The sequence below is a fragment of the Tamandua tetradactyla genome, chromosome 8 (genome assembly GCF_023851605.1).
Source record: "Tamandua tetradactyla isolate mTamTet1 chromosome 8, mTamTet1.pri, whole genome shotgun sequence".
In the NCBI taxonomy this organism is placed as follows: Eukaryota; Metazoa; Chordata; class Mammalia; order Pilosa; family Myrmecophagidae; genus Tamandua; species Tamandua tetradactyla.
The window spans coordinates 69,625,862-69,652,174 of record NC_135334.1 but is presented as its reverse complement, the minus strand read 5'-3'; the positions used below and the strand labels follow the sequence as shown (position 1 = coordinate 69,652,174).

Sequence of the window (26,313 nt, the reverse complement as noted above, 5' to 3'; positions counted from 1 at the left end):
GAGAGAAGGAAGGAAGGAAGGAAGAAAGGGAAACATTTTTAAACATTTTCTTGTTTTTTTTATTGTATTCTGTTTCTCCGCTTTTGTTACATGGGCTGGGGCCGGGAATCGAACCGAGGTCCTCCGGCATAGCAGGCAAGCACTTTGCCCGCTGAGCCACCGCGGCCCGCCCCGGCAGAATCTATTTTGTAGATTCAGGGCCAGACCCCCAGTTTGTGCTAATTTCTTACAGCAGCCCTAGGGATCTAATACAGCTTGGAAACAGAAATGTGTTTTCTGTGAAATTCCACCAGATCTTGGCACCATGTGAGTTGAACCAGATGAAAATGGGAGAAGGGGGGGGGGTCCTGTAGGAAGAATTATTTAGTGTTTCAGGAGATGAGACATCCATGTAAGCCAGCTTTGGGGTAGGATCAGACAGTATAGTCAGGCTTCTCAATATGCTGGAAAGATAGTATGCTTTTTTTAAAAAAATTTATTGTAGTAACATGTACAACATAAAATTTCCCATTTTAATCACTTTCAAGTACATAATTACATAATTCAATGGCATTACTTACATTACAGTGTTGTGTTGCCATCACCACCATTTATTACCAAAACTCCTCCATCACTCCAAACAGAAACTCCGTATGCATTACAGTATGCCTACCTTTTATTAAAATTTTGTGAGTGCAGATATTATATGTCAGGTCCTGTGGCGGACACTTCATCTAGTATGTTGACTTATTAATCCCCACAGTAACTCTAATACTATTTTACATATGGGGAAACAAGCTGAGAGAGTGAGAGAAGGGAAATGACTTGCCTAGGAACACATAGTTAGAAGGTGTCAGAGTCAAGATTCTAAAAGTGCCTGATTCCTTTTGTGTCTGACTCTAAAACCCTGTATTTTTTTTTCCTGGTATATCAAGCAAGGCGGTAAGGAAATCCAGTCTATGGGAAAGAAAGGCAGATCAATAAATCTGCAGAATGACTCTGATATTTAGTATAAAAGCAATTGCCAAAAAAGCTATCCTTATGATCAAGGAAGTCTTCACGAAAGGGGTGGCATTTGAGCTGGATCTTTACTTCAACAAAACATTTTCTGATTTTCTTCTGTGTCAGGCAGTGGGAATCCAGAAATTAGACAACCGACCAGGCAACAGAGCAATGAGTACTATGGTAGAAGCAAGCTCAGGGGTTGAGAGAACCTAGACTAGGGTACTAACTGAGGGTCCCAGAGAGGATCAGGGAAGTCTTTTGGTGGAAGAGACACCCAAGGTGAGATGTAATGGGTGAACAAGCATTAGCCAGGAGGAGAAAAGTACTAAAGACTTTCTAGGGACAGCATACGCAACCCTAGAAGTTGAAACAGCGTCCTGGGTGCCCGACACACCTTGCATATCAGTATACCAGTCAGTGGAGAGCGAGGAGGGGCGCGGACTTGTGGGTTGGATCTGGTTGTGAAAGAGAGTTGGTGAGACTGCCCGACAAGTCTCTGGTCTCTGCATTCTGCGTGGCGTCTCTCTATTGAATTATAAAGCATTCCTTTTCAATTCCCGCTTGTTGACAGTAACACCTCTGGAAAAGCCTATTTAGAGTCTGCAAGCAATCGCGACCTAGTTGGCTTCAAGCTGGTCCCCGCCCTCCACCTTGGGCCTGTTACTATGGCAACTAGGTTAGGGCGGAACTGGCTCAGAAGACTGACACTCACTAATCAGGTGACTCGCCTGCCTCTCGCACGTGACACTGAAGCTCAGGCGCGCTTTACTTAATCAGACCCCGCCCCTTTCCTTTTATTGACAATTGACAGCGATTTAGAGCAATGGCTTTTACGATTCCACCGGGAGACCCCGCCTCTTGGCAGTGAAAGAACCAATTAGACTAGGAAAAGAAGAAGTAACGTCCCAGGTTTCATCCCGGCTTGACAGACGCAATTTAGGCCATCCTCTGGTCCTTCCGCCCCCAGCCCTTTACAGCCGGCGATGGATAGGCCTTCTGCCCAATAGCACGTACCTTGGATGCCGTTGGGTCCCGCCCCCATAAGAGTTGAACCAATGAGCAAGCTAGGTCTCGGCGGGGCTGGTGGGGGTTGCACTGCGGTAATATGGCTTTTCCTTAGCTAGCAGCAGCAGGGGCGGCAGTAGCCAGTGGTCGGGTAGATTGGTCCTGCCTCTCAGGTGGCGGGTCTCTAGGCTGCAGAGGCTCGGCGGTCGTGGCTAGGAGGTGGGGGCGGATGCCGGAGGAGCGCCGGCCCCGCCGCTTGGCGGCCGCTGGGTCAACATGAGCGCCTCGGCGTCGGTCGGGGGCCCGGTGCCCCCGCCACCCCCGGGCCCGGCCGCCGTGCTGCCTCCCGGCTCTGCTTCGCGGGCCCTGCATGTGGAGCTCCCGTTTCAGCAGGTAACCCCGCGGGCTCGCGGCTCTCGTGAGGGACAGGGGAGGAGACCGTGTGTTGGCACCTGGCTGACTCTTTGCAAACCGGGAGACCCTGAGAAGTCAACTGGGCAGAACTCAGGACTAAGGAAGCCTGTCAGGGAATCTTGTGAGGGGAGGGTTCCAGTGATGGCTGAATCTCTGAGAAATCTCGTTACCAGAGGTCGGCTCGTAAATAGAATAGAAAGAGACCCTGTGAAACTCCCTGGGGGACCCGGGTCTGCGCTGGGGATTCCCTTGCGCAGAACCTTCCCTGTTCCTACTGGAATGGGACCCGGGGAAGCCTTCTGTCCCCCAAGAGACAGGGAAAGCGCTTTTTCTTTCTCTCCCTATCCCCTAAGCCCTCTTACGGAGAAACCAGTTGGTACTCTTTCTTGTGGGAGAAGCGAAGAGACCTTAAAGTTTCAAGCATTTAGTTTAAAAAAAAAATTGTGGTAACATAACATGAAATTTGCCATTTTACCTTTTTTTTAAGTGTACAGTTCCGTGGCATTAATTTCTTTTACAGTGATTTGCTACCAGTACCATGTTCTATTACTAAATCTGGCATTTACTTTTAATCTCCTCTTATTATGAAGAGAAACGTATGAAGAGAAATGTATTTGGGACTTTGGGGTTTCCTTCTTAATTTCCAGACACTGAAGGAGCATATCTTGGCAATTTGGGAGAGTCTTTTCCTACTTCATTTCTTCAAATGATGATCTGAGGAAGGAAGATTTGGTGTATATATCCATGTCCCCCCCCCACCTCCCATTTTTTGGCAAGGGCTTTCAGGGCTTCTTGGGCCCGCATTTGGGGCGGAGGGTGGTGGTGATGGGGAGCGGATAATAAAGAGGGAACACTGAGAATGGGTATCTTGTCAAAAGCCTTTGCATCGTCCACATATATAAGTAGATTTTCTTCCATCCTCCTCGCCCTTTCTGTCCCTGAAGTAGAGACTTTGCAGGAATATTAGTATTAAAGAGACTTGCAGAAAGTACCTTTCACCCTATTTCTCTTTCCAAAATGAGGACTTGGGAAAAGCTATCAATTATTGAGAGCTTACCTTGGATTTATGAAAAGTGCTCAATGGACATTAGCTCATTTAATCCTCACAACTCTCTGAGATAATTGTTTTAATCACCCCGGTTTTGTAGTTCAGGAAATTGAGGTTCTAAGATATAAAATCAGTTGTCCAAAGCCTTTCAGTTAGTACGTGGTGGAGCCGTGTTTCAGAATCCTGTGGTCAGACTTTACAGGCCATGCATGTGATGGTTTTTCTTGATACCTGGGAAAGCTTTTCTCTGCTACCTTCACATAAGACAGAGGATGTTCCTTCATACCTTTTGTCCTCCTTGGAATCCTTGCCTGTAGTATTTAGGGAAAGATTATTAAAGATGAAAGTAGAGGGTGAAAAACAAGGAAAACAGGAATGTGTGGGAGCAGTAAAGGGGAGAGTTGAAGATAATAGCTTTGTGGTGGCCTCTGAGTAGGGAGGTAGAATTGTTTGCAGAAGCAAGACTTTTTGTGTTCTTTGGGTGGCAGAACAGGATTTAAAAGACTGGGATAGTATGTGGCCTGGTTTTGTGGTGCTGTTTGGAAGGAAGCTTGTGGGGGGAATATAAGGAGTTTGAGGGTAGTTAGGTTTGGATTTGTATTGTGAGATGCCAGGAGAGGCTGAGTATGGCTAGGAGCCTAGTGTCTGGAATAGGCATTAATGTGGATTTTTGCATGTGTAAGAGGGTGTATTGTGAGGGTGGATACTGGGAGAGGCAGTAGTGGGCACTTTTACAAGCATCCTGGAGAAACTCTGAGGAGTTGAGGGCCAAGAGGGAGTTTTGAGAAAATACAGGATTAGGAAAGGGAAAGCATTTGCTTCATAGAACCTGCTCTCTGAAAACTGTTCACAGTTTAACATTGGGAGAAATAATCCAAATAAATTCTCCATGGGATAAATTCAATTGCATTTATTAGTGTTTGTCAAATTTTTGAATTGTGTAGGAGATATAGTGGCTTAAGTGTACAGCTAAATGTCTTATGAGTGCTGAGTATGGTATTTACAGCTTTCCGTGGGTGGCATCCTTGAATTCTCGGAAGGCAGCCTCTATAACAGACACTTTTGCAGTTGATATTAATTTGTCTTTTTCGGTCAAAATGCATAGGTTTTTAAGATAAAATTATATGATATTTTGAAAAGTAAACATTTTGGTTGAAATTTGATTGTATTCTTACCTGCATACAGTAAAGTGTGCAGATCACAATTTGATGATATGTCACAAAGTGAACATACGTCTTAACTACTACCCAGATTAAGAAGTATAAAATTATTACCATCCCAGAAGGCCCCATATGCCCCTTACCTCTCTACACCTCTTTTCTCTCCAAAGGTATCTGCTGTTCTGATTCTTGACACAAGATATCAGGTTTTGCCTGTTCTTCTACTTTATATAAATGGAATCATGCAAACTTTATCCTTTTTGTCTGGCTTTTTATGCTCAACGTGATTTGGGAGAATCAGAACATTTGTGTGTATGTATAAAACTTTTTTCTTTTAGCATTAATTCATTTTTTTGCCTCTGGCTTTTGTGCAGTTTCAAAGGGTATGATAAAGTGAAAGCCAATCAGTTAACTTTCTTTTAAATAATATTTTGAAAATAGTGTCATTTCAGTAAATCCCATGGAGTTGGCAAGATGTTAATATTTCTAAACAAATTAACAAAGCCAACTGATTCAGGAGTCTAGGATAAAGTTGACCATCTCAAGGCATAGACTCCGTGTTTCCCCAGCCAATTTCTAAGGCAGTTTTTCTCATTCTTGGCGCTATTGACATTTTGTACCAGATGATAAATAATTCTTTGTTGTGGAGAAACGGTCTTGTGCATTGTAAGAGTAGTTGCATCCCTGGCCTTTACTCACTAGATACCAGCATGCCTGCCCCCCCCCCCCCCGTCATGGGCAATGAAAAATATCTCCAGACATTGCCCAGCTTGAGACACTATTCTAAGGTATACTTTCATTTTAGGATAGAGAGGATCCCTGCTGTCATCCACTCATTTATTCCATTATTTCATAATTAGAATCCTCATAAAATCTTACAGATTGTAAAAGTGACTATAATGTTTAAGAAATATGATGTATTAATTCTAAAAGTATTGGATTCCCTCCATCTGCCTCCAGAAAAAAAAACGTATTTTGTTTGTGCTTAAAGAAAGCCCACAAATTGTGTATAAGGTCTAACTTGTTTTTATTTTAATCCACTCATTATTAAAGAAAAAAAGTTTGGTTAAAACTGCCTAACTCCTGAGCCTTTACATAACTGTACTCCATTTCAGCTATTCCACCTTGCCAGATGGGACTGATACAGATCAAACAGGGGTTCTCTGCCCGATGTGGGTAATAGCCAGTCTATGACATCAGGGTTTCAAAAGGGTGAAAGGGAGGAGAACAGATGGCCTATAGGCCTAAAATCTGTCTTCCCTAGTCAGGAATTTAGGATTTTTATGGATTCAAATAAGGGGAAGAGGAGTTATTACCATTACAAGAACAAGTATAAACAACTATAATACCACATAAAGGGGTGGAACTTGAAGGCATCTGGGTTACAAATCAGTGGGTTTCAGTAATTTCAGGTATTTCCTTTTGGCTATTCTACAATATACTAGAATGTAAGAGAAAGGCAGTGATATAATGATTCTGTCATCCCAGTTATTTGTTAATTCTTAATTTCTTGGTTATAGGAGTATTACTTCATCTTTGCCTTCTTCTGTTTCTGAGATCTTACTTTAACTGTGCTTTAAGCATGAATTTTTTTTAAAAGTTATTTTTGCTCTCTAATTTTTTCGTTGAGGTTTGTAATTAGTGAATATAAGCTCATCTGGAGAATAAACTGCCTTTATACCCGTAGATTTAGGATCTTGAATAAAATAAAAAATTTGTGTTTTGTGGTAGAGGCATTTAGTATGTCCTCAAAAGCTTAATTGAGTGCATTTTTTTCCTACAAAGACTTCCTCATTTGGGTCTAACTATCTACATTTTTCCTTGGGAGATATTTTAGTGATTATTTAGTGACCATTTTTGGAGCCTAGACATTCTTTTAAGAATTTGATAAAAGCTCTGGGCTCTTTCTTTAGAAAGTGCGCTTATATTTATACGCACAATTTTGCATTCAGGTTTGGTTCTCCTGAAGTATAAATGGAAGACCCCAGGTTAAGTATTCTTAACCTCCTTTAACTCCCTTTTTTAAAGTTTAATTTTGCAGTTTACTTTTTATTTCTTGTTCAGTGTTCCATGACAGTACAGGAAATAGGTATCACATTCTACATAATAATTTTGTATTGTGTTTGTTAACCTCCGTTATGGATTTTTGTACTATGTAGTTTTTCTCTATTACCTTGTTGCAATGAATATCCATATATATAGGTTTCTTGTTTACTTGTGCTAATATCTCTGTAGGATAAATTTTGAGTGATGTAATCATTCAGAGTATACATATGTGTGTATGTACTTTAAAAATATTGCCAGGTAATGGTAGTGGTTCAATACTGTGAAAGTTATTAACCCCACTGAGTTATATGCTTGAGAGGAGTGGTTGAAATGCGAAATTTTATGTTGTATTTATATTTCCACAATTTAGAGAGACTAAAGAGAATGACAGTTAAATGCAATACATGATCCTAGACTGAATCTAATAGTGGAAGAGAAATGCCCAATAGAACAATATTGGGACAATTGAAAAATTGAAATATTGACTATAAGCTTTATATGTTTTGGTTTCCTAGGCTAGTTAAGCATGTGCCATGAAATGGGTTGGCTTAAACAATGGAAATTTATTTGGTCATGGTTTTGAGGCCTGGAAAATGTCCAAATCAAGGCATCATCAAGGCAATCCTTTCTTCATGAAAGACTGTCGTTCTGGGCCTGAGCTCCTTGGTTCCTCTGTCACATGGCAAGGCACATGGCAGCCTCTTCTGGTCCTTTGCTTCTCTTCCTGATTCCTGGTTTCAGCATCTTGCTTCCTGTGGCTTTTGCTAGCTCTCCTTTTGAATTTCATTCTCTAGTAAAGGAGTCCAGTGATAGGATTAAGACCCATCCTGATTGAGGTGGAAAATCCCTTAATTGATATACCTCATCAGAAGGTCCTACTTACAATGGGTTTATACCCACAGGAATGGACACATATTTTACTTGGCTGCATAACAGCTTCAAAATACCACAACATCAATGTTAAATTTCTTGAACTTGATAACTGTATTTCAGATGGTTACATAAGTGAATAACCACGTTCTTGGGAAATATCCATGAAAGTGTTAAAGTTTAAGAAGCATGATTTTTACAACCTACTCTCAGATGTTTAGAAAATAGATATATATAGAGATGGAAAGAATGATGTAACAAAAGTGGCAAAGTTTAAAAGTTGGTAAATCAGGGCATCTGGGTAGGGAGTATATTTGACTCTTTATAGATTTAGTATTATTTTTGTTACTGTCTATAAGTTTGAAATAATTTCAAAATATAAAGGTAGAAAAAAATTGCCAATGTGTTTTCCAAAAAGGGTGTGGATATTTATACTCTTACCACAGATTGTAATGGGGCTTGTTTCTCCACATTCTTGCTCACTTTGGACATCGTAAGTTTTTTAATGCTTTCCAATCTGATTATATGTATGTGTGTGTGTATAACATATATTACACATTTGTTATTTAACTTTGCATATCTTTAATTATGTTATATTCTAATGTCTTCCTTTATAGTATACCAGACACAATGCTAAGTATATGATCTCATTTATCCTTACACAACCCTATGAGTTTGAATATCTTTGCCTGGCTTTATTTAGCATTTTCATTCATTTTCTTGTTCATGTTCTTGGCATTAATTTTTCTGATTGTTTGCTCATGTTTTTAAATGGTTTGAAAAGCATTTTTTCTTGTCTTTTTTTTTTTTTGGAGAGAGTTGGGCTATATTTATAGTTGATTAGCCTCCTCTCTTCAATTAAAAAAAATAGACTTTATTTTGTAGAACAGTTTTAGGTTTACAGAAAAATTGAGAGGCTATAGCATGGAGAATTCCCATATACCTCCACACTAGTTTCCCTATTGTTTTCATTTTTTAAAAAACTTTATTTACTTATTTATTTATTTTGGGTGCATGGGTTGGAAATCAAATGCAGGTCTCCCACATGGTAGGCCAGCATTCTACCATTCTACCATTGAACCACCCATGCACCCTTTGTATTCTTAATATCTTTTTTTTTTTTTTTTTAATTACATGGACAGGCACCGGGAACCGAACCCAGGTCCTCTGGCATGGCAGGTGAGAATTCTTGCCTGCTGAGTCACCGTGGCCTGCCATCTTAATATCTTTAAAAAATTTTTAATTTTTAATTTTTAATATCTTAGATTAGTATGATACATTTATTATAATCAATGAATTATTATTGACTAAGGGCCATAGTTTATTCAGATTTCTTTTAGATTTAAAAAAAATTTATCGTGATGATATGTATATATTATATATATGTATATATATATATAAAACAAAAAATACCTCATCCTTGCCATTTTTAAATGTACAGTTCACAGTTTACATTTGCAGTGTTGTGCTACTGTACATCACCACTCATTACCAAAAGTCTTTTTTATTTTCCTATTCTTTTAAATATTTTATTGCATTGTTGAATTTGTACATTTTCTGCAGTTTGGATTGCTGTGGTTTTCCACATAACATAAGCAGAGAGTTGTGATGTCCCTTCATTCAGAGCACCCCATCCTTTACTGGGCCAGTCTTCTTTTTTTTTTTTTCCGTTACCCAAAGTCTTTTATCACCCTGAACAGATTTCCTTAGTTTTTACCTAATGCCCTCTTTTTATTTCAGGATCCAATTCAGGATACAACATTACATTTAGTTGTCATTTTGGCTCTGACAGTATCTCAGACTTCCCTTGTCTTTCTTCAAGGTTAAGGACCATTGTGCTTTGTGTTTTTTTATTTCTCATAGCACCTGCACCTATCCCTATGCTGGTTACATAGTAGGAATGCAGTATATTTAAAATTTTTTTAAATTTTCTTTGCTGTGGGACTTTCCTTTGAAGAATTTACAAGCCTAAAGAGAGATTCAAATGGAATTAAGACATATTTAAGGAAAAAATGATCAAAGCACAAAAGCAAATATAAAGCTTAATTTAGTTCTAGTTTATAGATATATATTTTTTTCTTTTCATGGTTATGTTTGTTAGCTATCTTAACTTTAGTTAATCTAATCTAGTCATTTTTCTACTATTTAAAAAAAAATCTGTTTTGCTGGTAAGGCCACTGAAGTCAGAGAGAACGCTGTTTCTGATGGGGAACACATGTCCCATGGAAGGCAGTACCATGCCATATATATTTATTCCTTCAACAAATATTTATTGAATTCCTTCCTTGTGAGTTAAAGAAGAAAAGTATAATATATACTTGTATATATATAAAATAAAATGATGGCAATTGTTGAATGTTTTTGCTCTTGTAAAAACAATTATATGGGGAAGCTTCAGAAACTTAAAGGAGACAGTGGCATCCTAAAATCATTTTTTATGTGCCAAAATGCCATCAGGAATTTAAGGCTTTTTGTTGTTGTTTCTTTGTTTTTCCTGTGAAAATGTTTCATTTGTCCTTTGAAAGGGAAACTATATTCTTGTTTAGGTTTTACTTTAACATTTCCCTACAAGGAATTTAAGGCTTTTTGTTGTTGTTTCTTTGTTTTTCCTGTGAAAATGTTTCATTTGTCCTTTGAAAGGGAAACTATATTCTTGTTTAGGTTTTACTTTAACATTTCCCTACAAGGTCAAAATTCTTAACTGTGGCAGAAAATTAAGAAGTGAAACTGACTGAATATAGATCAAGAGCAGAATTGAAACTAATAACTTGGGCCTGAAGTGTGTGGAAAAAGAAAAAAATTAGATTTTCATGGTTACCAAATGTGTATTTTTGATAGTCTATACATTTTTATGATTAGACATATTAGTACTGGGTAGAAAGAAAGAAAATACTTGTCAGTTTTAATAACCTAGAATGTGTGCAGTTACAAACAAGAGGTGTTTTTTAAAAAAATTAAAGACAGACCTATGTTAAGAGAGGGGTTGAAACATTTTAGGCTTCATAATTTGTTATAAGTTTAATGGCATCAGTAATGGTTCAGACTGATGTTTATGTTAGCTTTCTTATAATGCTTTGTATTTTAGCACTTGTATCCTTAGATTATAAGGGCAGAAGAGCACATGGAAATGAAAAACTTGACTTTGGAACTTTTAAAACATATTTCATAGTATACTTCCTTGGGTTAGTATTATAATATCTTGTTTTCCATCTTGTTTTTAGATGAAATTAGGAATTTTTAAAGAAAATTTTAAAACCTTAAAACTTTTCCTGTTTTTAACTACTTTCATTTGTATAATCCAGTGACAATAACATTCACAATTTTATGCTACCATCACCAGCATCCACTGGGAACAAGAATTTTGAGTCATGGAATTTTACAGATGCAAAACTTGAGGCTTTCAGAGGTGTAACTATTTGCCTGGTCGTAGAGTTGGTCTATTTATTTCTACCTTCATGGAATTTAGTAAAGAGTATTAGTTTGACAGATCTGATTGAGTGCCTCCCTGTTCCTGCTTGTCACAGAGGCAAGACCAGAACCCCTGTGCTTGGCTGGGTGTGTTGAGAATTCCTTTCTTAAACTTACCTCCGTGCTTTTAAACATTATCCCCACATCTTTGGGGCTTATAAACTAGAATTAAAATGGGGAAAGGCAGAAGGTATTTTAAACTTCTGTAAATAGTTTTTATGGTGTTAATTAGAGTGAAACTGTGGAATGTCCCATTGGAGTTTTAAGAGGATCAGTTCTCATGATTTGTCCCTAGGTACTTATCATACCTGTCCTTTTTAAAATATTCCCTTAAGGACTCTTAATTTCTACCTTTTTTAAACTTCTGGAATAACAATCATCTGGCGATTTTTTTTTTGATGGCAGTTATTTTATTGTGTAATATTTGGTGCTAATTGCTGCATGTCTTATGTAACAGTAATATTATTAGCATTTTACTTTGGGAAAACTGTTGTAAAGCCTATGTGTTGTTTAAGCAGCTGAGCCTGGTAATACTAAAGTTGAGCATTAGAACCGGGCACTTAGGAGTCTTTGTTATTTATTCCATTGAAGTATCTTGCATTATTTTCCCACCATAGTGTTTAGAATGTCTTAAAAGATAGTTTGACTTTTTGAAATAGTGAGGAAAACCACTCAATTCATTTGGGTTTTGTCAGTAAATTCCTGGGTAGGAAAAAAACGAAGACTGTGTGCTAGAATAGTATAAAAGTGAAAGTAGAAATCAGGCTTCAAGATTCTTTTTTTTCCAGGAGAAACTTGGTGATCTTTGACATGACTGTGTGACTGAGGATTTAATTCTTAACTATAAGTAATTCCTGTTTGGGAATGTGTTCGTGTTTGCCTGTGTTAAAACTAACCTTAAGTGTGGAAACAGCAGAAACTGTGATTGAATTAGCCATTTATTCAACAGATGTTTATAAAGTACCTTCTGAACTGTGTTAGCCACAGTGTTAGAAATCATGTCTTGCTTACTCCAACCTACTTATATCTTTTGGGGGAATATGAATTATTTCTCTCCGCAATTCTAGTCATTCTTTTGCGTGAGAGCTAATCCAGTAAAACTAACTTAAAACAAAACAAAACAAAACAAAAATAGCCTTATTTAGGATTATGAAAAAACTGTGTCTGCTTTGATTGTCCATTGATTATTTTTGTTGATCCAGTCTTGGCTATGATGGTTGCAAGGTGACGATTTCCCAGCTGTTTTCTGTCCACATTTACCTGCCTGCCTTTGGCTTTCTACTTGAAGGAAGAGTGGTAGGACTGTCTTGAGGGGACACTGGTGGTGAGAAGAGTGATTAGGAGGCTGCTGAGGAACTTCCTACATGAGGGAAGGTGGAGGGCTGAACTGTGAGGTAGACACTGTGTCAGTAAACATTTATTGAATATCTGTGCACAGTGGCCACTAGGGATAAAAAGACAGATTTTTATGTTCTTAAGGAGCTCACAGTCTCAGTGAGGAGACAGGGTAAAATGTTGTGATAAAATATATGCCCCATTACAGAGCTGTGTGTGAAGTGTAAGTTTAAATGTTACCATATACTTCAGGATACTGTACTACATGACAGGGTAAACTCTAATCTTGGCATGTGAAATATCTAATCTTGTCTGTGCTTTAATCATTGATTCATCCAGAAACACTTACTGAGCACCTTTGTTCCAGGCCTGTGCTAAGTGCTGTGGTTATAAGAAGTATGAAACTTAATTTCTGACCTGAAGGATCACTCCTCTTTTGGGAAGACAGGCCTATAGACACAATAAAGCTTGATTGCTATGATGGTGTTATGTACTCATTAAAGTCAGGGCATAAAGGGAAGAAATAATCATTTTGGTTTGGGATAGTGGATGGGGCAGGGAGGTTAGGAAGGGCATCTCAAAAGAGGAGATTCTGGATCTGGGTTATGAAGAATGATTCTCTACTTATTTACTTAATTGCAGGAGTTCAGCTTAGTCTTAACTTTGTGGTTAACTTTTTTTTTCCAGATTTTATTGAGATATAGTTACATGTCATATATTCTACCCAGATAATACAATCAGTGTTTCATAGTATCACCTAGTTGTGCAATCTTCATCACACTCAATTTTAGACCATTTCCATTCTGCAGAAAGAAAATGATCAGATAAACACACACAAAAAAAACCCTAAAGGGCAGGCCACGGTGGCTCAGCAGGCAAGGATGCTTGCCTGCCATGCAAGAGGACCCGGTTTCGCTTCCCGGTGCCTGCCCATGTAAAAATAAATAAATAAATAAATAAATAAATGAATAAATAAATGCCAGTTAAAACAAAACAAAACAAAACCCTAAATATCGCATATCCCCTATACCCCCATTATTGATGCCTAGTATTGGTGTGGGTACACCAGTTACTGTTGATGAAAGAATTTTAAGTGTTACTGTTAACTGTAGTCCATAGCTTGCACTAGGTGTTTTTCTCCATATACCACTTTATTATTAACTCTTTGTACCAATGTTGTACATTGGTACTAGTTCATGCAAGAAATTACTTAAATTGTAGTGTTAATTGGTGACATTTTTTATCACATGGTTGTATATTCATCATCATGATAATTTCTTAGAACATTTGCATCAATTCATAAAAAGAAATAAAAAGAAAACATAAAAAAAAATTCACACATGCCATACCCCTTACCCCTCCCATTCATTGATCACTAGCATTTCAATCTACTGAATTTATTTTGACATTTGTTCCCCCTATTATTTATTTTTAATCCATATGTTTTACTCATCTGTCCATAAGGTATAGCTTTCGCAACAGTCACGTTGCGAAAGCTATATCATTATACAGTCATCTTCAAGAAACATGACTACTGGAACAGAGCTCTACAATTTCAGGCAGTTCCCTCCAGCCTCTCTGTTACACCTTAACTGAAAAGGTGATACCTATATAATGTGTAAGAATAACCTCCAGGATAACCTCTTGACTCTGTTTGGAGTCTCTCAGCCATTGACACTTTATTATGTCTCATTTCTCTCTTCCCCCTTTCGGTTGAGAAGGTTTTCTCAAACCCTTGGTGCTGAGCCCCAGCTCATTTTAGGATTTCTGTCCCACATTGCCAGGAAAGTCCATATCCCTGGGAGTCATGTCCCACGTAGACAGGGGGAGGGCAGTGAGTTTGCTTGTTGTGTTGGCTGAGAGAGAGAGGCCACATCTGAGCAACAAGAGAGGTTCTCTTGGAGGTGACTCTTAGGTCTAATTTTCAATAGGCTTAGCCTATGCTTTGTGGGGTTAAGTTTCATATGAACAAACCCCAAGATTGGGGGTTCAGCTTTTGCTTTGATTGTCCCCACAGCTTGTGCGAATATCAAGAATTCTCCACTTGGGAAAGTTGAATTTTCCCCCTTTCTCACCATTCCCCCAAGGGGACTTTGCAGATACTTTTTTATTCACTGTTCAAATAATTGATGACATTTTTGGTTAACTTTTGCTGCTCTATTTTCCTGCAGTCAAGATACACCATGACAGAAGTAGTGTTTAGAAATTATCATGAACATGTTTTCCACTCTTACCTTTTTATATTTTGTCAGTCTGCCTTGTGTTTTTAGTAGCTAGCCTCTTTGTAACCATTCTTGTAGCCATGGTGGTTAGAACTATTGCCCCAGTTGAACTGGTGAGAAAACCAAGGCACAGAAAAGATGGGTAGACCTGAAGTTCTACCCAGCTATTCTGGTTCTATTTTCAGAATTTTTTTTTCTGGCTATTTTACTCTGTTTGCTTTATTGGTGTTAAAATAGAGCTTACTAATTTCATCTTTGTTTCTGCCTCCACAAATCTGCATAGTTCAAGTTTTAAGCAGATAGATTTTGAAGCTACAGGTAAACTGGCCACTGTAGGTTGAGGAAACTTTAGGGTGACTGATGACGATAGTAACATTATCAATTTATCATAAGTGCCCACTGTGCTGCATGTATTTTGCAAATATTACATTTACTTCTCATTACAACTCTGTCGGGTAGAAACTATTATTAGCTCCATTTTATAGGTAAGATATCTGAAGCTGAGAGATGTTAAATACATTCTCAAGTGAAATAGCAGAGCTGGGATGCAAACCCATTCTTACTAAGTTTGTATCCCATTAAATACAGGGTTTGGGATAATTGGAATTAATAGCTCACACTTTTTTTTTTTAAACTTTTTTATTGTATAGTATACCATATACAAAACAAAGAAATAAAAAAAAGCACTCTTTAACAAATAGTTACAGGGCAGATTCCAGCATTTGTCATGGGCTACCATATGATCCTCTCAGATTTTTCCTTCTAGCTGTTCCAGAATATAGGAGGCTAGAAGGCTTAAATATTCTTTTATCACCACAATCGACTTCCTTTCCTTCTTTTTTGTGAAAAATAACATATATACAAAAAAACAATAAATTTCAAAGCACAGCACAGCAATTAGTTGTAGAACAGAGTTCAGAGTTTGACATTGGTTGTGATTCTACAATTTTAGGTTTTTACTTCTAGCTGCTCTAAAATACTGGAGACTAAAAGAGACATCAATTAATGATTCAGCAATCATATTCATTTGTTAAATTCTATCTTCTCTGTATAACTCCACCATCATTTTTGATTTTTCTGTCCTTCTCTTTAGGGGCCACGCTCGGTTTTTGAACTGATGTAGGTGCCTCTTTGTTTTTTCAAGTTGATTTGACCCAGTTTCAGTTGTACACAGGAGTCTCTAGAATTGTTTACTCTAGTGTTGGCATATATAGGTTTTTGCAACAAGGAGTTAGCCTTCATATTATGGGTAGCTTATTCTGTCTCTCTTCAGTTATTATTCTCTGGGGCTGAGTGTCTATAAAAGTCTTCCCGTAGTAGTTATTTTTTAAAAATCTAAAGCTCTTGGTGCAGAAATGGAAATAGGTAGAGAAAAAGGGTTTTATTATTATCAGATTTATGTAGGAGAGGTATTCAGAGGTGTTTATGGACTTCTGTTTTATTCTGTAGTACCTGGCACATCATGCGTACTTAAGAAATATTGAAATGCTTTGATTTGGTGGCACAGTGGGGAGGAGAATGTTTGTGGTGGTGAGATTTTATTGAACAGGAGATAATACTGGAAAAGTAGATTTAGGGCCTTTGGGAGTTATGTGATAAATTTTGGTTATAGTGGAAAGACTTTATTAGATAAAAGCAACCTGGGATAGTTCTGGAACAAAGAGAAATGATGGAAGTGAAGAAACAAAGGCTCTAGGTTAGAATTACCAAGTTATAGTTCACTAGTCTTGGCAGCCGTCATCCCTAGATTCTGCCTGAAATCAGTATGGTAATGTTTTAGGATTTTTGCTGACACTTTCTTAAGGAATTATATAGAGTTTACAATTTAGAAGTGAGCTTTTGTTTGCAGAAAAAGTTGAAACATGCAAAAAGAAGGAGGCAGGGTTTTCACAGTATGACTAGCCTACTTGAGGGCAGTCAATGTAGGGCCTGGAAGAGAAGAAACTATATACTAGGGATATTGTGAAGAAAGAAATGATGGATCTGGATGGCTGATTAGGAATGGGAGTGGGGAAGTGGGAGATCTTAAAGGCAAAGATGTCTCAAAGACTTTGAACAGGATGTCTGGAAAGCAAATATGTGATATACATGCACACACATCTCTTAGTGGGATCAGGCTTGTGTACAAATCTTGATTTCACTACTTATTAACAGTGTGAATGTTTTGGTTTGCTAAAGCTGCTGAATGCAATATACCAGAAATGGAATGGTTTTTATTTTTGTGAAAAACAACATATGTACAAAAAGCAATAAATTTTAAAGCACACTGCAATAATTAGTTATAGAACAGATTTCTGTACATTTGGTATGGGTAACAGTTCCACAATTTTAGGCTTTTCCTTTTAGCTGCTTCAAGAAATTGGAGACAGGGCGGGCCGCGGTGGCTCAGCGGGCAAGAGTGCTTGCCTGCTATGCCGGAGGACCCCGGTTCGATTCCCGGCCCCAGCCCATGTAAGAAACAAACAAACAAACAAAATATAATAAAACAAGAAAATGTTTAAAGATGTTTCCCTTTCTTCCTTCCTTCCTTCCTTCCATCCTTCCTTCCTTCTCTCTGTCTTAAAAAAAAAAAAAAAAAAGAAATTGGAGACTAAAAAAAGATCAATATAATGATTTAGTAGTCATACTCATTTGTTAAATCCTGTGTTCTCTGTTATAGCTCCACATTTGCCTTTTATCTTTCTCCCAATCTTTAGGGGTATTTGGGCTATGCCCATTCTAACTTTTTCAGGTTGGAAAGGGCTGTCAAAAATATGGGATAGGGGAATGGAACTAGTTGATGTTCTGGAGAGGCTGGCTCCTCTGGGTTTCAGGACTTATCTGGCTTAGGAATTCATCTAGAGGGTGTAGGTTTCTGAAAAGTAATCATAGTACATGGAACTTTTGTAGAATCTAGCTGTTCTTTAGGTTTGGCAAGAATGGTTTTGGTTCAGGTTGGCAAGCTATGGCAAATTGCAATATCTAGCTGAAATTTGCGTAAGAGTAGCTCCAAAATCGCCTGTTGGCTCTATTTTGAACTCTCTCAGCCACTGATAACTTATTTATTACAGTTCTTTTCTCCATTTTGGTCAGGAAGGCTTTGTCAGTCCTACAATGCCAGGTCCAGGCTCATCCCTGAGAGTCATATCCCATATTGCCAGGGATACTTTCTCCCCTGGATGTCACATCCCGCATAGAAGGGAGGGTAATGATTTTACTTGCAGAGTTGGCCTTGGAGAGAAAGAGGCCACATATGAGCAACAAAAGAGGTCCTCTGGAAGTAACTCTTAGGCATAATTATAAGTAGGCTTAGTTTCTCTGCTACGTAAATAAGAGCAAGCCTCAAGATCAAGAACTTGGCCTATTGATTTGGGAGTCCCTCAAGGTTGAGACAGTATCAGGGATTTCCCTGGTGGTAAAGTTTAGTAGTTCCATATTTTTTTCTCCCATCCCTCAAGGGATTTTACCAATACTTTTTAATTATCTCTGGGATATATTTGGGCATTACCTTAAGCTATTCAGAATTATAAGCCTTCATTCCCATTCTGGGCTCCATGTGTTTGAGTTGTTTAAATGATTTATCAGGAAAGGTTGAGTTAGGTTATATGCTACAGAAAATTTAGGTTTTGGACAAAATAAACCTTTTGGTTTATTTTCCTTTGGTTACTCATAGTAGGTGAAGTTCTAAAATACAACGTCTTCCTTACCCCTGTATTCTTCTCTCTCTCTCTCTCTCTCTCTTTAAACCCCTGGTCCCCCCTATTATTTATTTTTTATCCATATTTTTTTACTCATCTGTTCATACGCTGGATAAAAGGAGCATCAGACACGAGGTTTTCATAATCGTGCAGTCACACTGTAAAAGCTATATAGTCATATTATTGTCTTCAAGAATCAGGGGTACTGGAACACAGCTCAGCAATTTCAGGTACTTCCTTTTAGCCGCTCCAATACACCATAAACTGCAAAGGGATATCTGTATAATACATAAGAATAACCTCCAGGATAATCTTTCAACTCTGAAATCTCTCAGCCACTGAAACTTTGTCTCATTTCTCTCTTCTCGTCAAGAAGGCCTTCTCAATCCCATGATGCCAGGTGCTAGCTCATCCCAGGATTTCTGTCCCATGTTGTCAGGGAGTTTTACACCCCTGGGAGTCATGTTCCATTTAGGGGGGAGGGCATGAGTCCACTTGCTGAGTTGGCTACGAGAGAGGCAACATCTGAGCAACAAAAGAGGTTCTCTGGAGGTGACTCTTAGGCCTAATTTTGAGTAGGCTTAGTGTGCCCTTCATAGGAATAAGTTTAATAGGGGCTAACTCCAATCTTGTGGGCTCAGCCTATTTATTTGGTTATCCCCTCTGCTTGTGAGAATGTCAGGAATTCTCCAAATGGGGAAATTGAATATTTCCTCCTTTCTCCCCAATCCCCTAAGGGAGAATATGTTCTGTAACTCTCCAACAGCTCAGTTCTTTAATCTTCATTCATTATTGCTGGGTGGGAGCTTTTTTATTGTTTCCATGGAGATGTTACCCACCCAATTGTGGGTGGTAACTTTTGATTAGATGGCTTCCATGGAAATGTGTCTCCACCCATTCAAGGTAGGGTTACTTGCTGGAGCCCTTTAAGAGGGAACCATTTTGGAAAAAGCCTTAGAGGCTCCAGAACTGACAGAGCCAACAGAACAGACAGAGCCCTGGGGAAGCCATTGAAGAGAAAGCTGGCAGGTCTTGCCATATGCCTTTCCAGCTGAGAGAGAAACCGTGAACGTCTTTAGCCTTCTTGAACCAAGATATCTTTCCCTGGATGCCTTAGATTGGATATTTTTATAGCCTTGCTTTAGTTTGGACATTTTCATGGCCTTGGAACTATAAACTACAATTTAATAAATTCCCCTTTTTAAAAGTCATTCCGTTTCTACTATATTGCATTCTGGCAGCTTGTAAACCAGAACAGGGACTTTGCGCATACTTCTTTATTCACTGCCCAGATTATTCTGGGATATATCATTACCCTTATATTCTGATTCACCTTAATCCTGACCTGATTGACTTCGTTATTATCTCTAATTGAAGACTGATCTCTTTTTCAGTTTTTTTTTTTTTTTAAATTTTTTTATTAATCAAAAAAAAGAAAAGAAATTAACACAACATTTAGAAATCATTCCATTCTACAAATGCACTCAGTAATTCTTAGTATCATCACATAGATGTATGATCATCATTTCTTAGTACATTTGCATCGATTTAGGAAAAGAACTAGCAAAACAGCAGAAAAAGATATAGAATGTTAACATAGAGAAGAGAATTAAAATAATAATACTAATAATATATATATATAAAAAGGAAAAAGAAAAAAAACAAAAACAAAAGATACAAACACATAAACAAACAAAAAACCATATTTCAGGTGCAGCTTCATTCAGTGTTCCAACCTAGTTACATTACACCTAGGTATTATTGTGCTGTCCATTTTTGAGTTTTTGTATCTAGTCCTGTTGCACAGTCTGTATCCCTTCAGCTCCAATTACCCATTATCTTACCCTGTTTCTAACTCCTGCTGGTCTCTGTTACCAATGATATATTCCAAGCTGATTCTCGAATGTCGGTTCACATCAGTGGGACCTTACAGTATTTGTCCTTTAGTTTTTGGCTAGACTCACTCAGCATAATGTTCTCTAGGTCCATCCATGTTATTACATGCTTCATAAGTTTAGTTTGTCTTAAAGCTGCATAATATTCCATCGTAGGTATACGCCACAGTTTGTTTAGCTACTCGTCTGTTGATGAACATTTTGGCTGTTTCCATCTCTTTGCAATTGTAGATAATGCTGCTATAAACACTGGTGTGCAAATGTCCGTCTGTGTCTTTGCCCTTAAGTCCCTTGAGTAGATACCTAGCAGTGGTATTGCTGGGTCGTAATCCATTCTGCCATTCTATGTCTTTTGATTGGGAAATTCAGTCCATTAACTTTTAGTATTATTACTGTTTGGATAATATTTTCCTCTACCATTTTGGCTTTTGTATTATATATATCATATCTGATTTTCCTTCTTTCTACACTTTACTCCATACCTCTCTCTTCTGTCTTTTCGTATCTGACTCTAGTGCTCCCTTTAGTATTTCTTGCAGAGCTGGTCTCTTGGTCACAAATTCTCTCAGTGACTTTTTGTCTATAAATGTTTTAATTTCTCCTTCATTTTTGAAGGACAATTTTGCTGGATATAGGAGTCTTGGTTGGCAGTTTTTCTCTTTTAGTAATTTAAATATATCATCCCACTGTCTTCTAGCTTCCATGGTTTCTGCTGAGAAATCTACACATAGTCTTATTGGGTTTCCCTTGTATGTGACAGATTGTTTTTCTCTTGCTGCTTTCAAGATCCTCTCTTTCTCTTTGACCTCTGGCATTCTAACTAGTAAGTGTCTTGGAGAACGCCTATTTGGGTCTGTTCTCTTTGGGGTGCGCTGCACTTCTTGGATCTGCAAATTTAGGTCTTTCATAAGAGTTGGGAAATTTTCAGTGATAATTTCTTCCATTAGTTTTTCTCCTCCTTTTCCCTTCTCTTCTCCTTCTGGGACACCCACAACACGTATATTTGTGTGCTTCATATTGTCATTCAGTTCCCTGATCCCCTGCTCAAGTTTTTCCATTCTTTTCCCTATAGTTTCTGTTTCTTTTTGGAATTCAGATGTTCCGTCCTCCAGTTCACTAATTGTAGCTTCTGTCTCTTTAGATCTACCATTGTAGGTATCCATTGTTTTTTCCATTTTTTCTTCTTTGTCCTTCACTCCCATAAGTTCTGTGATTTATTTTTTCAGATTTTCTATTTCTTCTTTTTGTTCAGCCCATGTCTTCTTCATGTCCTCCCTCAATTTATTGATTTGGTTTTTGAAGAGTTTTTCCATTTCTGTTCGTATATTCACATTAGTTGTCTCAGCTCCTGTATCTCATTTGAACTATTGGTTTGTTCCTTTGACTGGGCCATATCTTCAATTTTCCGAGCGTCATCCATTATTTTCTGCTGGTGTCTGGGCATTTGATCAGATTTCCCTGGGTATGGGACCCAGCTGGTTGAAAGCTTTTTCTGTGAAATCTCTGGGCTCTGTTTTTCTTTTCCTGCCCAGTAGGTGGCGCTCGTGGCACTCGTCTGTCTGCATGGCAGTCGGCCCGGGAAACCGCGCGTGGAGGCGGGGGTCGCTGGCCGCCGTGGCTTGGGAGAGTGCCGGTCCTAATTGCCCAGCTGGCCCGAAACGCCAAGCGTGACGGGAGGGCCCCGCTATCCAACGTTCCCTGTCAGACCGGGGAGCCACGTGCATGGAGGGGACCCCAGTCGCCAGCCGCCCCGGCCGGGAAAACGCGCGCCCCTTGGGTATCTCACCGCAGCAGATTCTCCCTGCCCGTTCAGCTGTTCCAGAATGGGGTACGCTGTCTTTTTGGTCTCTGTCGTGACTCCGGGAGCTGTTTTGTATTGTTTCTGTTTCTTTAGTTGCTTTTCTGGAGGAGGAACTAAGACCCGCGCGTCTTACTAAGCCGCCATCTTCTCCGGACTTTTTCAGTTTCTTTAACAGTTGTTGTATATGGTAATGCCAACTTTCAGACCTGCAGAACTCCTTCTCTGAGTTTTAGGTGTCACACAGGTACCCAAAGTTCCAGGGAAATACCAAGTTATACATATATAGCACAGCCTCTCAAAATCTCAAAATAACAATTACAACTCTGGGCTAAATGTGACTGCTATAAGAGCTTAACAATTTAGGCCCCGATTTTCTTGTAAGTATTTTCCAAATGAGACCATATAATGTTTGCTCTTTGGTTTCTGGCTTATTTTGCATTCATGTAATGTCCCACAACTTCATTCAAAATGTTACATGCTTCATGACTTCATTCGTTTCTGTTGCAGCACAATATTCAATCATATGTATGCACCATAGTTCGTCATTCTACTTCTCAATGAAACCTTCAGTTACTCCCAACCATTGGGCATCATGTATAATGTCCAAAGTTAACAGTTCATGTCTCATATTACCCTCACGTAATGGTATAATCATCAACACTCTCAATTTTAGATAATTTTCATTGCTTTCAAAAGAATGGAATGTCTTTTAAAAAGGGAATTTATTATGTTACAAGTTTACAGTTCTAAGGCCATAAGAATATCCAAAATAAGGCATCCAAGAAAAGATACCTTGACTCAAGAAAGGCTGATACATCCAGAAAACCTCTGTCAGCTGGAAAGGCATGTGGCTGGCATCTGCTAGGGTCTTGGCTTCTTTTTTCAAACAGCTTCCCAGGGGCGTTTTCTTTCTGCATCTCCGAAGGTCTGGGTCTTGTATTGACCTTTAAGAGGGCCATCATTTTGAAACTTTTTTCAAAATGATGCCCTCTTAAAGAACTCCAGTAAGCAACCCCACCTTGAATGGATGGTGTTTTAGTTTACTAAAGCAGCCAGAATACAACACACCAGAGATGGATCAGCTTTTAATAAGGGAACTTATTTAGTTAAAAATTTATAGTTTTTCAGAGGAAAGGCAGCTAATTTTCATCTGAGGCTCTCTGTTACATGGAAGGCTCACGGTGGTGTCTGCTGGCTTTCCCATTTAGCTTCTGAGTTCCAGTGGCCTTCCCTGGGGTGATTCCTTTCTGCATCTCTAAGCATCTGGGCTGAGCTGCTGAGATGAGGTATGCTGAGCAGCTTGGGCTGTGCTGTGTTGAGCTCCTTTCTGATCTCTCTCTTTTAAGCCTCCAGCTAATTATACTGAACCTCACTCATTGTGGAAGGTGCTCTCCCTAGCTCACCAGCTCACTACAGCAGTCAGCTGTGGATGAATTTCACACACTGATGACTTGAGTCCACAGAAACAGAACAACAGGGGATCACCTGGCCAAGTTGACACCTGAATCTAACTACCACAGGTGGAGACACATCTCCATGGAAATCACCTAATCAGAAGGTCCCATTCAGAACTGGGTGGGCCACATCTCCATGCAAACAACTTAATTAAAAAGATCCCACCGAACAGTATTGAATCAGGATTAAAGAACGCGGCTCTTCTAGGGTACACAACAGTTTCAAACCTGCACAGTCAACGTAAATTCCTCTACTTAGGCCCTCAATTTTATTATCTAAAAAATGAGTAAAATAGTTTAGGTCAGTGCTTCTTAATCTTAAATGTGCACCTGGGATTTTGTTAAAATGCAAATTCTAATTGAGTAGGTCTGTGGGAGGGTCTGGGTTTCTGCATTTCCAACAAGTTCCCTGGTGATGGTGAGTAGCAAAGATAGATGAAATTCAAGATTCTCTCCAGCTTGGCAATTCTATAATACTGTTAATTGAATATTGTTGAGTTGTAAGTATTCTGTATGTATTTTGGATCATAAACCCTTAGCCGGTATCAGATTTGCAACTATTTTTTCCCATTCTATAGGTTGTCTTTTTTTTTAAACATTTCAAGTTTCTCTTTAGAAGGAGTGAGTTTGTGTGGGGGGTGTTAAATGCTTTATAGACAAAAAAACCTGCTAGAACCAACTTATTCATCATCATTACCATCATCACCACCATCTTCTTTGTCTTCTTCCTCCTAAACTTCCTCATCTTTTTTGTCTTCCTCATCCTTATAGATTGTCTTTTTTTTTGCATGGGCAGGCACTGGGAATTGAATCCAGGTCTCCGGCATAGCAGGTGAGAACTCTACCTGCTGAACTACCGTGGCCTGCCCATAGGTTATCTTTTTACTTTCTTGAGAATGTCTTTTGATGGACAAAAGTTTTAGATTTTGAAGTCCAATTTTTCTTTTTTTTTTGTTTGTGCTTTTGGTGTGATATCTAAGAATCCACTGCTAAATCTAAGGTCATGAAGATATCCCTCATGTTTTTTTCCCAAGAGTTTTATGATGTTAGTTTTTTAGTCACTGATTCATTTGAAGTTAATTTTTATAAACAGCATGAGGTAGGGGTCCAGTTTCATTCTTCTGCATGTGCAAATAAGATTTCCTAGCACCATTTTTTTTTGGTTATAAATTTATTCCTAAACATTTTATTCTTTTTAAGGCTATTGTGAATGAAATTTTTTTCTTAGGTTCATTTTTGGGTCGTTTATTATAAGTACATAAAAATACAATAGATTTTTGTTTATTGATCCTGTATCCGCCACCTTCTGAACTGTTTATTAGAATAATTTTTAGTAGGTTCGTTAGGGTTTCTGTATACAAGAGCATGTCACCTGTGAATAGAGATAGTTTTAATTCTTTCCAATTTGGGTGGTTTTTTTTCTATTACTTCCTACTTGCCCTGGCTGGAGCTTCCAGTAAAATGTTGAATAGAAGTGGTCAAAAGTGACATCTTGGTCTTATTTTGATCTTAGGGGGGAAGCATCCACTCTTTCACCATAAAGTATGATGTTAGCTATTGGTTTTTCATAGACCCCTTTTTCAATTTGAAGTTCCCTTCTGTTATACTTTGTTGAATGTTTTTTTTTTAATCAATGGAGGGTTTTTTTTTTGTCCAGTGCTTTTTCTACATCAGTTGACACGATTATGCGATTTTAATTTTTAATTCTATTAATGTGGCTCCATTATAGCTTTTCAGGGGGAGGAATTTATTTAAGTATAAGTTTATAGTTTTAAAGCCATAAAAATGTACAAAGTAAGGCATCCAGAGAAAGATACCTTGACTTAAGAAAGACCGATGGGTCTAGAATACCTCTGTCAGCTGGGAAGGCAGGTGGTTGGCATCTGCTGATCCTTTGGCTTCTTGTTTTAAACAGCTTCCTGGGGGTATTTTCTTTGTTCATCTTCAAAAATCTGGGTCTCTTGTTGCCTCTGCCGGCTCTTTCCAAAACATTTCACCCTTTAAAGAATCTAGGAAATTAATCAAGACCCACCTTGAATGGGTGGAGTCACATCTCCATCTAATTAAAAGGCCACACCCAGAATTGGGTGTGTCACATCTCCTTGGAGGTAATCTAACCAAAAGGTCACACCCATAACTGAGTGGGTCAGTCTCCATGGAAACAGTCTAATCAAAACTCTAAACAATTGGTCTGGCCTCACAGATTGGATCAGGATTAAGACATGGCTTTTCTGGGGTATGTAACAGCTTCAAACTGGCATGTGCAGCATAACCATTATAGAAATAAGTTTCATAAGGGCAAGCCCCAAGATTGAGGGCTTGACCTCTTAAGTTGGGAGTCCCTAATGCTTGAGAGAATATTAGGAAATCCCCAGGTGGGGAAGTTTATTAGTTCCACATTTTTACTCCTGTCCATCAAGGGCCTTTGCAATTACTGTTTGTTTTTTCTGCTCCCAATACTCTGAAATGTATCAAAGTATTACATTAACCTGTAAAGAATAACAAGATCTCATTCCCTATTCTGGGTTCCATGCAATTAGGTTGTTTAAAAAACTGACCAGACAGGTTAAATTACATTATATGCTACTAAAAATTTAAATTTTGAACAAAATAAACATCTCTAGAAGTTGAAGTTTTAAAATACAGTCAATATCATTCCTTACCCTGTATTTTGATTTACCTTAGTTTTAACCAGATCAGCTTCATTTGTATCGCTAATTGAATTCTGATCTCTATTTCAGCTTTTTTAACAATTGCTGTGTGGAGTAATGCTGACTTTCAGAGCTGCAGAACTCTGTCTCTGAGTCTCAGATATCACACAGATAACCAAAATTCCAGGGAACTATTAGGTTATACCCAAAGGGCTCAACATCTCAGAATTTAGAAATAACAGTGAAAACTCAGGAATAAATGTGACTGGTATAAGAGCTTACA

The 26,313-nt window shown here is 38.4% G+C and overlaps 1 protein-coding gene across 2 annotated transcripts in view; it reads left to right on the top strand.

Moving 5' to 3' along the window:
- Positions 1-2,012: 2,012 nt before the first annotated feature.
- UVRAG (UV radiation resistance associated) overlaps positions 2,013-26,313 on the top strand; it is a 496,833-nt gene continuing 472,532 nt past the window's right edge. Inside the window, exon 1 of one of the 2 annotated variants that reach the window (XM_077113538.1) lies at positions 2,013-2,382. In XM_077113538.1, coding sequence (XP_076969653.1) covers positions 2,266-2,382 — 117 coding nt within the window. In that variant the 5' untranslated portion in view covers positions 2,013-2,265. The remainder of the gene's footprint in view (positions 2,383-26,313) is intronic. The other variant, XM_077113539.1, reaches the window with a different exon arrangement.